General features: G+C 43.1%; 1 protein-coding gene across 5 annotated transcripts in view; it reads left to right on the forward strand.

Moving 5' to 3' along the window:
* Positions 1 to 14,778, forward strand: part of ANKRD28 (ankyrin repeat domain 28) — a 238,938-nt gene that overhangs the window by 208,890 nt on the left and 15,270 nt on the right. For all 5 annotated transcript variants that reach the window (XM_038388242.2, XM_043509102.1, XM_043509103.1 and 2 more), the window contains one exon: positions 5,261 to 5,352. In XM_038388242.2, the coding sequence (XP_038244170.1) occupies positions 5,261 to 5,352 (92 nt within the window). The remainder of the gene's footprint in view (positions 1 to 5,260; positions 5,353 to 14,778) is intronic.

Genomic DNA, 14,778 nt, shown 5'->3' on the forward strand with positions numbered 1-14,778 from the left:
GTCCAGAGTTGGGTCTGTAGCTGAATGTAAAAAAAGTCCACATCTAACCCCTGTACAGAAGATACAGTTTATAGGGACATATTTGGACTCACTGACAGCCAGAACCTATCTTCCTTTAGCAGTTTCTTAACTTCGTCATTTCTGGATGGGCAGCTCAGGGGAGTCCTTGAACCACAATAAGGAATGGACTTCAGCTCTTGGGACATGTGGCAACTTGCACCTTTTTGACAAATCACACGAGGCTACCTCTCCATTGCTTCCAGAGTTGGCTAAAAGCAGTATATTCTCCAATCGAACACATCTTGGACAGACAGTTGATGGTTCCTCTTCAAGTGAGGGACTCTTTAGACTGGTGGAAGGATCAACTCAATGTCTGTGAAGGTGTTCCTTTCTGTTGCCCAGCCCCATCAGTGACTTTAACAACAGATGCATCACTGTTGGGATGGGGAGCCTTCCTCAATACCCTCACAACTCAGGGCACATAAACAACTCAAGAAATCATCCTGATCCCCGTCCCCATGCAGCAAATTTGTGAAACTGTGGAATTGGAGCATAGCTCATCAGATCCAAATTTCACCAGTCTATCTCCCAGGTATTCAGAACATCACAGCTGATGTCCTCAGCAGACACTTCTCACAGGATTAAGAATAGAAGCTAGATACCCAAGTTCTCCACAGTATATTCCTAAAATGGGGACTGTCAGAAGTGGATCTCTTTGCCATCTCCAGGAACAGGAAGTGTCCTGTTTTCTGCTCAAGAGGGGGTCTGGGCCACGACCATTGGGAAAAGCCTTTCTTCCATCTTGAAAGAAGGATCTATATGCTTTTCCTCAAACGCTGCTACTACTGATGGTGATGAACAAGATCAGACTGGGCAGAACCAAAGTTATCCTTATAGTGCCAACGTGGCCAAGAAAAGCTTGGTACCCTTACCTGCTTCACGTATGTGTCCAACTGTTGTCCAGGCTCCCAGCCATTCCTCATCTACTGTCACATGATACAGGTTGTATGCTTCATCCCAACCTAGCGTTTCTCCGCCTGAGGGCATGGCTCCTTCATGGTTCATAGAGAATCCTCCTGCTCTATAGAAGTACAACAGGCACTACTGAATAGTAAAGAAAGATCAACCTGCACTACTTACCTGCAGAAATGAAAGAGAGTCTTCCATTGGTGGTGGTGTTGCCTCTTGCCTGATTCAGTGCCGCTTTCAGTCCTCTTTGATTATCTTTTGGAGCTAAAGAAATCAAGTTATCAGTTGGATTAAGATCCACTGGCCACAGTATTAGCCTTTCATTCTCCAGTAGAAGGAGAATTTTTGCTCATCCAGTATCTATTTATTAAGGATTTTGGAGATTTTCAGATTAGAAACCCTATCCTGACTTGGGACCTCAACTTGATATTCAATTATCTTATGAGACCTCCATTCGAACTAATGGTAATCTGTTCTGTGTTGCATTTATGTATGAAGACGGCCTTGTTAGTATCCATCACATTGGCCTGTAAGGTTAGGAAGATTGAGACTTGATGGCAGATTCCTCCCCACTCCATTTCACAGTGTTCTTTAAGGACAAGGTATCTATGTCCACACCTCAAATTCTTACCTAAGCATCTGTCGGAGTTCCGCCTTAGCAGTCCATTCATCTACCAGTGTTTTCCCCAAAGTCGCACAGTTCTTTCTCTACAGGAATCTTGTTCACATACCTTGGATGTTTAGAAGGGCATTGGCTTTCTACTTCGATAGGACCAAGCAATTTAGGAAATCCATCTAAGCTCTTCATTTCCTTCACGGATGGATCCACAGGGTCCTCAGTCTCTACTCAGAGATTATCAAGATGCATATGTGGATGTATTATCAGTTGTTATGAGGTTGCAGGCATTCATCCACCACCCCTTCCCTGAAAGGGTGATAACACGTTCAGCTAGAACTTAGGCAACATCTACAGCATTACTGAAGAATGTAGCAATATCTGAAATATGTAGGGCTACTGTAATAATGTAATACATGTACATTTTTGAAACATTATGCCCTGATCCGTGCTGCCAGATCCAATGCAGCACTTAGTTCTGCAGTACTGTCTTCGGTTCTGGACTCTGTTCTAAAGCTCCCTCCTCCATCTGGGGATACTGCTTGGGAAGGAGCCTGAAATGGAGCACCCATAGACACACTACTCACTTGGTGCAGTGATTGCAGTTCTTCGAGATGTGTGTCCCTTTGGGTGCTCTACTACCTGCACTCCTTCCCCTCTGCTTCAGACTGTTCCTTAGGGGACATTTGGGTGGAGAAGGTGCTGTGAGGGCAGTTTTGTCTGGGCATCCCTGTACAGCCTCGGTATTAAACATGAGGAAGCATTAAGGCATATGCGTGGGCCAGATGGACACTAACTGAAAATCTCCAACCAAGGGCTTGAGAGCTGCATGTGCATCTGAAGTGGAGCCATCCCTCGGGGGACACATGAAGAACCAGTTACTGCACAAAGTATGTAACCTCTTCTTTCCCCTCTGCCCCCACACCATGAGCTTTATTTCTGTTTAAGATTTATCAATAATGTACTTGTTTCATATGCAGTGTAGTGAAATTAATTTGGGGATTTTCACAAACTTCATAATAAATGAAAGTCAATATAGAACTGAGGTGAACTACCAAAGTTATTGGGTATACTGTGTGCCCTGTTGTGGTTTCTTTTTAAAATCAATTGGTTAAATTTTGATTACCACTCCTCTTCAACTGATGCTTTAAAAGAGGATGCAATTATAATGTTTGAGGTAAATCTGTTTGCTTTGCCTGATGGATTCATGTGTCTTGAAAATTTAAAGTTACATTTAATAGTTGAAGGTTTTGAGTAGAAAATGAATTCATTGTGCTCTGTGTTCTTTTTGCCACTTCGTGCCTTGAATTGTGAGAAAATTACTCCATCTGCAGAGACCGTTGGAGATCTTTGGTTTCTGAAAGCCAGAAGTTAATCTGTCTAAAAGAAAAGCATTAGTATTTCAACCGAAGTTCCTTCTAAGCTCAGGGTACCAAGGGACGCACAGAGGTAGTTACTTGGGGTATGCAGGGCTGAAGCGGGGGAGAGGCAACTCTCCCACAGCTCCAGCCCTGGAGCTGCTGCAGCAGGGGAGAGGCACCTTTCCCCTGCTGCAACAGGTCGGGCTGCAATGCATTCACTTTAACTAGTTTCACAGTAAGTTAAGTCAAGATGAAACTTGGCTCTTAAGACTATCATGCTCCTGGGAAAGGGTGCTGGGGTTACTAATGGTTAAAAGATTAGAACCTATTTAAGATCACTAATTACAAAGGGAATCATCTCTGCTATCTACTAGAACAGAACTGGGAGTGCAAAAGAGTGTACACAGCAAGGTTTGTATGGTTTTGTGCCATTAGCTGCAGTTTAATTGTAAAAAGAAAAGGAGTTCTTGTGGCACCTTAGAGACTAATAAGTTTATTTGAGCATAAGCTTTCGTGAGCTACAGCTCACTTCATCGGATGTATCCGATGAAGTGAGCTGTAGCTCACGAAAGCTTATGCTCAAATTAATTTGTTAGTCTCTAAGGTGCCACAAGTACTCCTTTTCTTTTTGCGAATACAGACTAACACGGCTGCTACTCTGAAACCAGTTTAATTGAAACAACTGTTTCCACTTTTTACCGCACAGAGAGTATGTGTAATTTAAATGACTACTTCTGATGCAAAACTAGTATGAGCACAAAAATCTGTGCTACCTTAAATTTGGTTGGGAATGTACTCTGTCTTAAAGATTACTATTAAGTAATCAATCAAAATTCCATATACCATCACAGACCAAATGCACACAAGTCTCATATAAAAACAAGGCAGTAAAAAACATTTGGGGCAGGGGTGGGGAAAACTGAGAATTTATGCACAATTTTATTCATGTTTGTCAAAATTTCAAGAAAAAGGGCTTTTCAGATTTTTGTGCGAAAAATTTTGACCTGCTGTTGTAAAAACCTATTACCAGGTTTACTCTACCCTGAAAAGTAATTTAGCTCCCTCTGCTGGTTTTATGTCAGCAATGCTCTGTCCCTGAGTACATCCTGACCTCAAAAGTATGAATGCCCAGTCAAGCAAGCTGTTAACATAGAACCTTTGATAAAATGTAGCTTTATTAGGAGGAGCAGGTGATAGCACACAGCTGTTTTCAAATAGAAGAAGAAAGATTTGGTAGGGATAAGCTAGTTTAAAGTAATGGCAAATATAATGAACTTCTATACAGATATCTTTAAAGACTTAAAAAGCAAACACCAGTGTTGTCTGGGTTATTTTTTTTTCTTTTTCTTAATGATCAGCTTCAGTGTGGGAAGTATGACAGAGTTCTTTTAAAATAATTACTCCAATTTGTGTTTAGTAAACCTGCATTTGAGGAAGTAAGGATTAAAGTTTCTGGAAGCACTTGGTGTTTGCTTACCTCTCCTTCACTGGAGTCAATGGAAAAACTTCAGTGGGAGCAGAGTTAAGCCAATGTTGACTGCTTTGGAAAAATATCGCACTCTACATAACCAAGGTATGCCAACTCAGCACCTCACATGCAAACCACTTGAATTCAAATGGTAGGGCCTGCACCCCAACCCTCTATCCCAGCCCTGAGCCTCTTCCCACACTCCGAGCTCCTTGGTCTCACCCCCATATCTCCTAACCTCCATATTTGTGCACACACAAAATTAATTCCGTACATGTATGTAAAAAAAATTGGGGGAATATTGATTTTAACTATTCTATACAATAGAATATGACTAGCATCCTGTTAGTGGTATTCTAATAAAAGACAATTGCCATTGACCTGCATAATTCCCCAGATGTGCTGCAATCTACTTTCAGATTGCAGTGAAAGATTAGTTATTTTAATTATGGACACAACTAGCTGCTATAATAACACTTAAGGGGAACATTTGTTGCTACATTTTTAACAAGTGCTTTTTAATATTTTTGTTATAAGGCATGCCAGATGAAAAGTTATTCCCTCACAATGTCATATGTCATAAAAAGGAACAAGTATTATTAGTACATAATTTTTATTGCAGAAATGTTCTTTGCTGTTAAGAGGAATAATGAGTTCAGCTTTACATTTTTTCTTTTACTTAAAATTTTTTTTTAATTTTTACATCGTATAAGAAGTTAAGGAACAGAACAAATAAAGGATATAAATAGTGTGGTTGTCAATATAGATGGGCACCTGATCCCTAAAATATTATTTCGAATCTTGTTTTGAGGCTTCTTCTATAACCAGGTTTGTTTGTCTTCACAGACCTCTGCATGTTGCTGCTCGAAATGGATTAACAGTTGTAGTTCAAGAACTTTTAGGCAAGGGAGCAAGTGTACTTGCTGTAGATGAAAATGGTAAGAATAAAATTCACCTTCTTTTCCAGTAAGACACAGTAGTTTGTGCTCCTGGTTTGTAAAGTGGTAAACTTTCTTAAGTTTTATATTGGTTATATGATGGAATGCCTTCTTCTAAGAATGGGACATGTGGATGCTGGGTCAGATTAGCAAAACAGGGGAAATGGAAGAGCCTGATTAAGTTTGGAACATTAATGTAGGTTATCAAATGCAAATAACTGATTTCACATTGCAGTCTGATTATATTAGGTGTAAATACAATCATTTTAGCAATATTGGAAATAATCATAAGAACACAGTATCAGAGTATACTCTTACTTTTGGACATTAGTGACTTGGGTTTAATAGGCATGCAGTTAATTAAAATCTTTTGAGTATAAATTTCTAAAGGTAAGTATGTACCATCGATCCCAGTTTTTGGGTCTCGAGCCTCTGGCTTGTAAGAGCTTTGCAGTACATAGAAGCAAGGAAACAGAACTGTCTCATCTCAAAAGTGAAATCGTGCACTTTGTAGGGGCATAATGGAATTTAACACCATCGACTGTCACTTTCTTTTCTCCCATCTGAAAAGCTCTGTAGTCCTTGTGCTGTTTTATTTCCCAGCAAGGAAAGTGATTTTGATGGTTGCTGCTTTTTTCAACAGAAATGCCTGTGAAATGTATAGTTCCAATCACTTCTTAAGCCGTTTCTTTCTCTCTCTCTCGTAACTTCCCATTATGTTTCTATATTTCACTGCTTAATCTATCTGAAACATTATTTATCATAGGTAGTGGTTGCTGCATCAGTAGATCTCTAAAATGAAAAGAGATTAGAAGGGTAAAATATTTGGGGGGGGGGTGTTTAGTTTGTGTAGCTAGTGAATTTGACAGACTATTTGTCTGATCAGTTTCCCCTATGTAGTCAATCAGTCCCCCTGTTGGTGAGAATCTTTCACACTGCAACAGGGGGGAGAGAAACATTTTAGTAAAAATCACACAATTATCAGAGGGACTCAGAGGTAAATGTAGCATGTGAACTTTTTTAACTTTTAATTTTAAATTGAAAGGACCTGTTGGTTTTGTCTAATTTAGTTATCATTTGGGTTTCTAGTTTTTCTTTATAGCGACAGTTTGATTTCTTTGTTTTCAGCTGCCCTGGATGTCCATTATGAATACAATCTGACTTTGTCTTTGGCATGGCCATGTCAGCTTAGGATGTGAGATAGCAAGATGATGATGCTTTTAGTTGACAGAGCACACATTTCATATCTGTCTTGGCCTTTTTAAAGGGATTGATAAATCCAGTTCAGGATTATAGAAGTCACGATAGGCTTGGTGGGAAGGAGAAAACAGAAAGGATTCATTACTACTGCAGCATTTTCTTTACCTTGGTACAAAAGGTGTGTCATCGGAACAACAAAAATCTTTGCAGGCATGAGAGCTATAATTCTTGGCATGGTGATTGTTTTATCAATGTAAGTGGATCATTACATGGACTTCATGCAAAAACTGCTGGAATATCTTCTGTGCTGGCTTGTCTAGGTTACAGGTATCTTCCCTGTATTCATTTAACAGAAATTTGGCTTTTTATGAATATGGAAAAGATAGACCAACTTCAGTTTAGCCCTCCATATCCCAATTTATGAGAGAATTGTTGTATTTAAAACTCTGTTAAAAATCTGCTTGGTAATAACCTCCAGTATCATAGGCAATTAATATCCTTAGCTGATAAAACCTCTTTCTGAGCCTCTAGATTCTTGTGACCTCATGTTTTAATTTTAAACTTTTATTCCTAGCTTCAACTTTATCTCTTAGGATGAAATTCACTTGATATAACTGATTGTACTAAATTTTAGGTAAAAGTCATGGTGGAATCCTAAATTCCATCTGTTACCACTTTAATCATTCAATAATTTTCCTCTGCTTCCACGTTAGTCTTCGTGAAGCTCTTTGTCACGAAGTAAATTTGAAAAGTTCTATTGAATTTTATTGGATCAGGCAAATGATACCCAGCCATAAGTTTGAGTTTTTTCCTTCATTTGGCACCATAACATTAAGTAAGTATTGGTCTAAGTTTGGGCAAACTACGGCCCGCGGGCCATATAGGACTGTCCTACCCAGCCCCTGAGCTTCTGGCCTGGGAGGCTAGCACCCGGCCCCTCCCCTGCTGTCCCCCCCTTCCCCGCAGTTATGCCGCCGCACGCTCATGCAGGGCAGCACAGCAGCGTGTCTGGCTCCAGCGCAGCTCCCAGACATGCTGCTCTGAGCGGCATGGAAAGGGGACCGGGGCCGGTAGGTTGGATAAGGGGCAGGGGGTCCTGGGGGGCAGTCAGGAAGCAGGAGGTGGTTGGATAGGGGGTAGGGTCCGGGGGGGGCAGTTAGGGGCGGGGGAATGGGGGGGTTGGATAGTGCAGAGGTTCTGGGTAGGGGGCAGTCAGGGGATGGGGAGCGGGGGGGGTTAAATGGGGTGGATTCCCGGGAGGGCGGTTAGGGCTGGGGTCCCTGGGAGCGGGTGGTCAGGGGACAAGGAGCGGGGGGGGAGGAGTTGGATGCATGGGGGGTTCTGAGGGGGGCGGATAAGGGGCAGGGGCCAGGCTGTTTGGGGAGGCACAACCTTCCCTATCTGGCCCTCCATACAGTTTCGCACCCCGATGTGGCCCTCAGGCCAAAAAGTTTGCCCACCCCTGGTCTAAGAAAACCTTCAAAAATTGTTTGCAAGACTACATAACGTTAGCTAAACTGCCTTTAACTTGTCATATTAAAGGTGCCTTTGTAGTATACTAGTGAACAGCCAGTTTCAGACTTCAGGGGTGCAGAACATCTACATGAGTTCTCTACTTCTGCTAAACATTTTCTGGACTCTGTATTTCCACAGTGATTGTCATGTCAGTGCTGCAAAATCTGGTTATGTCACAGCTCTTCCCATGCTCTGTTAAATTTGTTTAGAATGCCTCTGTGGGTATGCTTGAGGCATTGTAGCTCTCTCTCAATCCTCTCTCAATAATCCTTTTTACTGGTGAGTAGAATATGAATAATGTGTCTTGCTTTTTCCCCTCAGAGTGGAAGGAATCTTGTTTGGTTCACTTTTATGAAATTTCATTGAGCTTATTGTATTCAGCTCTGTCTTCACTTGTAGTAGTGGAGCTTTTTAAATCTCTAAGGGTAGGCACTGGACTGGGACTCAAGACCTGAGTTCTATTCCTCTGTCTGCCACTGGTGGTTTGCTGGGTGATGTCACCTCCCGGTGCCTCAGTTTCCCTATCTGTAAAATGTGGGTAATATTTGCCACCTTTGTAAAGCACTTAGAGATTTATGGATGAAAAGTGCTATATTAGAACTGATGGTTGAGGGCACAGATGTCCATTGTCCCTTCTTGAGGCAAGCAGTCACTTAATCTTTTAGGTATATTTAAACATAGAATGTGTTGGAGATCTCTCCTAGCTGGTGAAAGACAGAAACTCAAGCCTGAAGAGTGTACAATTATTATAAATGGTACTTTTAGAGTAATTATTAAATGTAAATAATTTGTTTAATCTTCAGACTGGCCACTAGTTTTATTTTTTCAGCATTTAATGCCCATATCGGATGTCATGTTCCAGATAACACTGGTCAACAGATCATTAACAAGTAGCATGTCTTAAAAATTTCAACAATAAAAAGCAATCAGTACTCTGTATTTCTTCCTTCTTTGCATTAATTTCACCATAGCACACAAATAGTAGAAATAATGACACACATGGTCAGTGTAAACAAATCTGTTTTACTTGTCACCTTCACAAGAGATCTGCAGCATTGATAAATGTTATCTGGAGTTCTGTGCATTGAGTATTAATAGTGAGCCATTTTCTGTTCTGCCCTGTCTGCCTGAAATGCCCTCTTCATCCCAGTGCAGCAGTCTCTAAAAGCCCTTTCCTTTGAATCCTCCTCAAAATGCACATCTCCTGTAAAGACTGTCATTGTTCACTTTAACCTGTAGGTGCTATGATTTGTTAACACTAAAAACAAAATCTGATGCACTGTTGAACATCCCTGTCATATGGTCAGCTGGTGCTTTTAGAACATTTTTCTTAGGGTATGTCTACACTACGAAATTAGGTTGAATTTATAGAAGTCGATTTTTTAGGAAGCTATTTTAATTGTCAGTTGTGTGTCCCCCACTAAGCACATTAAGTTGGCAGAGTGCGGCCACAGTACTGAGGCTAGCGTTGACTTTCAGAATGTTGCACTGTGGGTAGCTATCCCACAGTTCCCACAGTCTCTGCCACCCATTGGAATTCTGGGTTGAGCTCCCTGATGGGGCAAAAACATTGTCACTGGTGGTTTTAGGTACATGTCGTCAGTCGCCCCTCCCTCTGCGAAAGCAACGGCAGACAATCGTTTCGTGCCTTTTTTCTGTGCGGGCGCCATACTGCTTTCAGCAGACGGTGTGGTAGGACTGCTAACTGCCATCATTGAACTACCGCTTCTGCTGCCACTCTGCTCTCCTGGTGGTCTCGCAGGTCCTCTATATGACGATCATCATCTGCCGCTTCCACTGCAACTCTTTTTGGCTGCTCTTGTCTCGCCATATCACGGCAAGCATGCAGCCCGCTCAGCTGTTGTGTCCTGGCAGCAGACGGTGCAGTAAGTGTGCAAAACTGGTCATCCAACCACCGCTTTTCCTGCAACTCTGCTCTTCTGCAGAAGCCATACCACGGCAAGCATGGAGCCCGCTCAGATCACTGTGGTAGTTATGAGCATTGTAAACACGTCGCGCATATCATGCAGTATATGCAAAACCTGCAAAAGCAGGCAAGGAGGCGATAGCAGGGTGATGATGAGAGTGATGAGGACATAGACACAGACTTCTCTCAAAGCACGGGCCCCGGCAATTTGGCCATCCTGGTGGCAATGGGACAGGCTTATGCCATGGAATGCCGATTCTGGGCCCGGGAAACAAGCACAGACTGGTGGGACTGCATAGTGTTGCAGGTCTGGGACGATTCCCAGTGGAATATGTAAGGGCACTTTCATGGAACTTTGTGACTTGCTTTCCCCTGCCCTGAAGCCCCAGAATAACAAGATTAGAGCAGCCTTCACAGCTGAGAAGCAAGTAGCGATAGTGCTCTGGAAGCTTGCAACGCCAGACAGTTACTGGTCAGTCGGGAATCAATTTGGAGTGGGCAAATCTACTGTGGGGGCTGCTGAGATCCAAGTAGCCAACGCAATCACTGAGCTACTGCTATCAAGGGTAGTGACTCTGGGAAACGTGCAGGTCATAGTGGATGGCTTTGCTGCAATGGGATTCCCTAACCTGTGGTGGGATGATAGACGGAACGCGTATCCCTATCTTGGGACTGGAGCGCCAAGGCAGCCAGTACGTAACCTGAAAGGGGTACTTTTCAATGGTGGTGCAAGCACTGGTGGATCACAAGGGACATTTCACCAACATCAATGTGGGATAGCTGGGAAAGGTACATGATGCTCACATCTTTAGGAACTCTGGTCTGTATGAACAGCTGCTGCAAGGGACTTATTTTCCAGACCAGAAAATAACCATTGGGGATGTTGAAATGCCTATAATTATCCTTGGGGGACCCATGGCTCATGAAGCCATACACAGACAACCTGGACAGTCGTCGGGAGCTGTTCAACTGTAGGCTGAGCAAGTGCAGAATGGTGGTAGAATGTGCATTTGGACGTTTAAAAGCATGCTGGCGCAGTTTACTGATTGTTAGACCTCAGCGAAACCAATATTCCCATTGTTATTACTGCTTGCTGTGCGCTCCATAATATCTGTGAGAGTAAAGGGGAGACATTTATGGCGGGGTGGGAAGTTCAGGCAAATCGCCTGGCCGCTGATTACGCGCAGCCAGACACCAGGGCGATTAGAGGAGCACAGCAGGCCGTGCTACGCATCAGAGAAGTTTTGAAAACTAGTTTAATGGCTGACCAGGCTACGGTGTGACAATTCTGTTTGTTTCTCCTTAATGAAAACCCGTCCCCTTGGTCACTCAACTTCCCTATAAGCCAACCGCCCTCCCCTTCGCCTTCGACCACCGCTTGCAGAGACAATAAAGTCATTGTTTCAAATTCATGCATTCTTTATTAATTCATCACACAAATAGGGGGATAACTGCCAAGGTAGCCCGGGAGGAGGGAAGACCGGGTTGGGTCGGGGAGGAGGGAAGGACAAGGCCACACTGCACTTCAAAACTTATTGAATGTCAGCCTTCTGTTGCTTGGGCAGTCGTCTGGGATGGAGTGGTTGGGTGCCTGGAGCCACCACCCCCTGCATTCTTAGGCATCTGGGAGAGGAGGCTATGGAACTTGGGGAGGAGGGCGGTTGATTATACAGGGGCTGCAGTGGCGGTCTGTGCCTTTCCTGCACCGCAACCCTATGCCAGAACATATCGGTTTGATCCTCCAATAGCCTCAGCATTGCATCCTGCCTCTTCTCATCATGCTGCCACTACCTCTCCTGTTGCTCCAGCTATCTATCCTCTCGTGTGTCCCTCCTGTCCTCGCGTTCATTTTGTGCTTACCTGGAATCTGACATTGTTTGCCTCCATGCATTCTGCAGGGCTCTTTCAGTGTGGGAGAGCTGCATAAGCTCAGAGAACGTTTCATTGCGAGTGCGTGTTGTTTTTTGACCTTCTTATCTGCGCTAGCCTCTAGGATGGAGATGTTAGTGGCGGTGCTGAAACATTTGCAGCTGCGGGAGGAAAAAGGGAGAGTAAAACTGAAAAAGACACATTGGCCATTTAAAAGGAGGGACTGATGGTTTTGGATTAACATGCAGCACAAACCCAACTAAACCCCCCCCCCACACACACCCAATTCTCTGGGATGATCACTTCACCCCTTCCCTCACCACGTGGCGAACAGCAGGGATGATTTCTTTTCAGCCACAGGCAAACAGCCCAGAGGAACGGCCACCTCTGAATGTCCCCTTGATAAAATTCCCCTATTTCAACCAGGTGACCGTGAATGATATCTCTCCCCTGAGGATAACACAGAGAGAGAAAGAACGGATGTTGCTTGAATGCCAGCAAACACCGGGACCACACGGGCAATGCTTTCTTATGCAATGATTCCAGACTACGTGCTACTGGCTTGGAGTGGTAAAGCATCCTACCGTGGAGGATGCAATAAGGCTGCCCTCCCCAGAAACCTTTTGCAAAGGCTTTGGGAGTACCTCCAGGAGAGCTTCATTGAGATGTCCCTGGAGGGGACTTTTCCAGTAGCTGTACTGGCTGCAAATGCATCCCAAGTCTTCAGAGCAAATTAATCATTAAATACGCTTGCTTTTAAACCGTGTATTATATTTACAAAGATACATGCACCAGAGGTGCCTTCTCCACCTTCAAGGTCTGGGAACCCGGGTTGGGAGGGTATTGGCTCCAGGGTGATGAACGGTTTCTCCGCTTGCCTGGTGTGCGCTATCTTCAACCTCCCCCTCCTTGTCTTCCAGTCTTCCTCGTCCCCAAAATCCTCATCTCTGTTCCATGAGACTCCCTTGCAGGAGTCCACGTACAGGTGTGGGATAGTTGTAGGGGCACCTCCTAAAATTGCAGGCAGCTCATCATAGAAGCGGCATGTCTGGGTCTCTGACCCCGAGCGGGCGTTTGCCTCTTGGGTTTTTTGGTAGGCTTGCCTGAGCTCCTTAAGTTTCAACTGGCACTGCTGTGGGTCTCTGTTATAGCCTCTGTCCTTCATGCCCTTGGAGATTTTTACAAATATTTTGGCATTTCGTCTTTTGGAACAGAGTTCTGAAAGCAGGGATTCGTCTCCCCATACAGCGATCAAATCCAGTACCTCCCATTCAGTCATGCTGGAGCTCTTTTGTGATTCTGGGACTCCATGGTCACCTCTGCTGATGAGATCTGCACAGTCACCTGTGCTGATCAGCTTGCCACGGTGGCCAAACAGGAAATGAAATTCAAAAGTTTGCAGGGCTTTTCCTGTCTACCTGGCCAGTGCATCCGAGTTGAGAGCGCTGTTCAGAGCAGTCACAATGGAGCACTCCGGGATAGTTCCCGGAGGCCAATACCATCGAATTGCGTCCACACTATCCCAAATTCGACCCAGCCATGTTGATTTCAGCGCTAATCCGCTCATCGGGGATGAGTACAGAAATAGATTTTAAGAGCCCATTAAGTCGACAAAAATGGCTTTGTTGTGTGGACAGGTGCAGGGTTAAATCGATCTAACACTGCTAAATTCGACCTAAACTCATAGTGTAGACCAGGACTTAGATTGTATGCTCCTTGGGGCAGGAACTGTGTCTTACTCTGTTCTGTACAGTGTCGTGCACAATGTCTATACTCAGTAAATAAATAATTTTAATATAAGCTCTTCTTCCCCCCATTTGCTGTTCTTCCTTAATATTGACCCATGTAAATATTATTTTGTGACAAGTTGTTAGTTGTCTGCGCAGTTACCTAATGTACAACATCAGTTGAACAGACAATAACAATTGTTGAGATTTCCTTAACCTTGAGCAACTGGATCTACGTTTACAACAAAAACAATTCCTTAGCACGTAGAGGATATGCTGATAAAATAAAAATTACCTCCTTGATGACACTTTAATTGGTTGGATACAAATCAAACAAATGGCTTTCCTTTAAAGTTTTGTTTTATTTACAGTGTTTTTTAAATTAATAGTTAAGGCTCTTTGTTCAGTTTTTAACAATTTTTACCAAAATATTCCCAGGTTTTAAAAAAGCTGCTGTTTGGTTTTTACTGATGTTCACTAGAATTTTGGACCATTCATGTACCTGAAAATACTGATTTTGTTAAGAAAAATCTAATAAGTTACATAGTTAGGTGTGTTTGTTAATAAATTAGTCTAAAGGGAATTGTGAGGCTATCTGTTAAAGTAAAGCAATGTAATGGAAGATGCGCATGTGCAGACATGCATGTGTGTATGTACTGTTAATGTACAGTTTGTGAAAGAAACCACAATATTAAACCACTTTTACTTACTTTTCTCTATTAGTTCTTTTCTGCCCTCCCGTCCCCCTTTTAATCCTAATATTTACCCAGAAAACTGTGAAGTTAATATTTTGCACCTAAGACAATAAGAATGGCCATGCTGACCAAAGGTCCATCAGACCAAAGGTCCATCTAGCCCAATATCCTGTCTTCCAACAGTGGCCAATGCCAGGTTCCCCAGAGGAAATGAACAGAACAGGCTATCATCAAGTGATCCATCCTCATCGCCAATTCCTAGCTTCTGGCAAGCAGAGGCTAGGGACCATCCCTGCCCATCCTGGCTAATTGCCATTGATCAGGGTGGATTTGATTTAAATCACTAGTCAGGAAGACTCGATTTAATCATGGATTTCTATATAAAAGTGCATTCTTGTTGGTTGTTTTTGTAACCTTAATACATATTCTTCACAACTCAGAGATGTAGGTTTCATTTTTAGAAGGTACACACTGTACATTTTTAAGTGATTTA

The sequence above is a fragment of the Dermochelys coriacea genome, chromosome 2 (genome assembly GCF_009764565.3).
Source record: "Dermochelys coriacea isolate rDerCor1 chromosome 2, rDerCor1.pri.v4, whole genome shotgun sequence".
Classification (NCBI taxonomy): Eukaryota; Metazoa; Chordata; order Testudines; family Dermochelyidae; genus Dermochelys; species Dermochelys coriacea.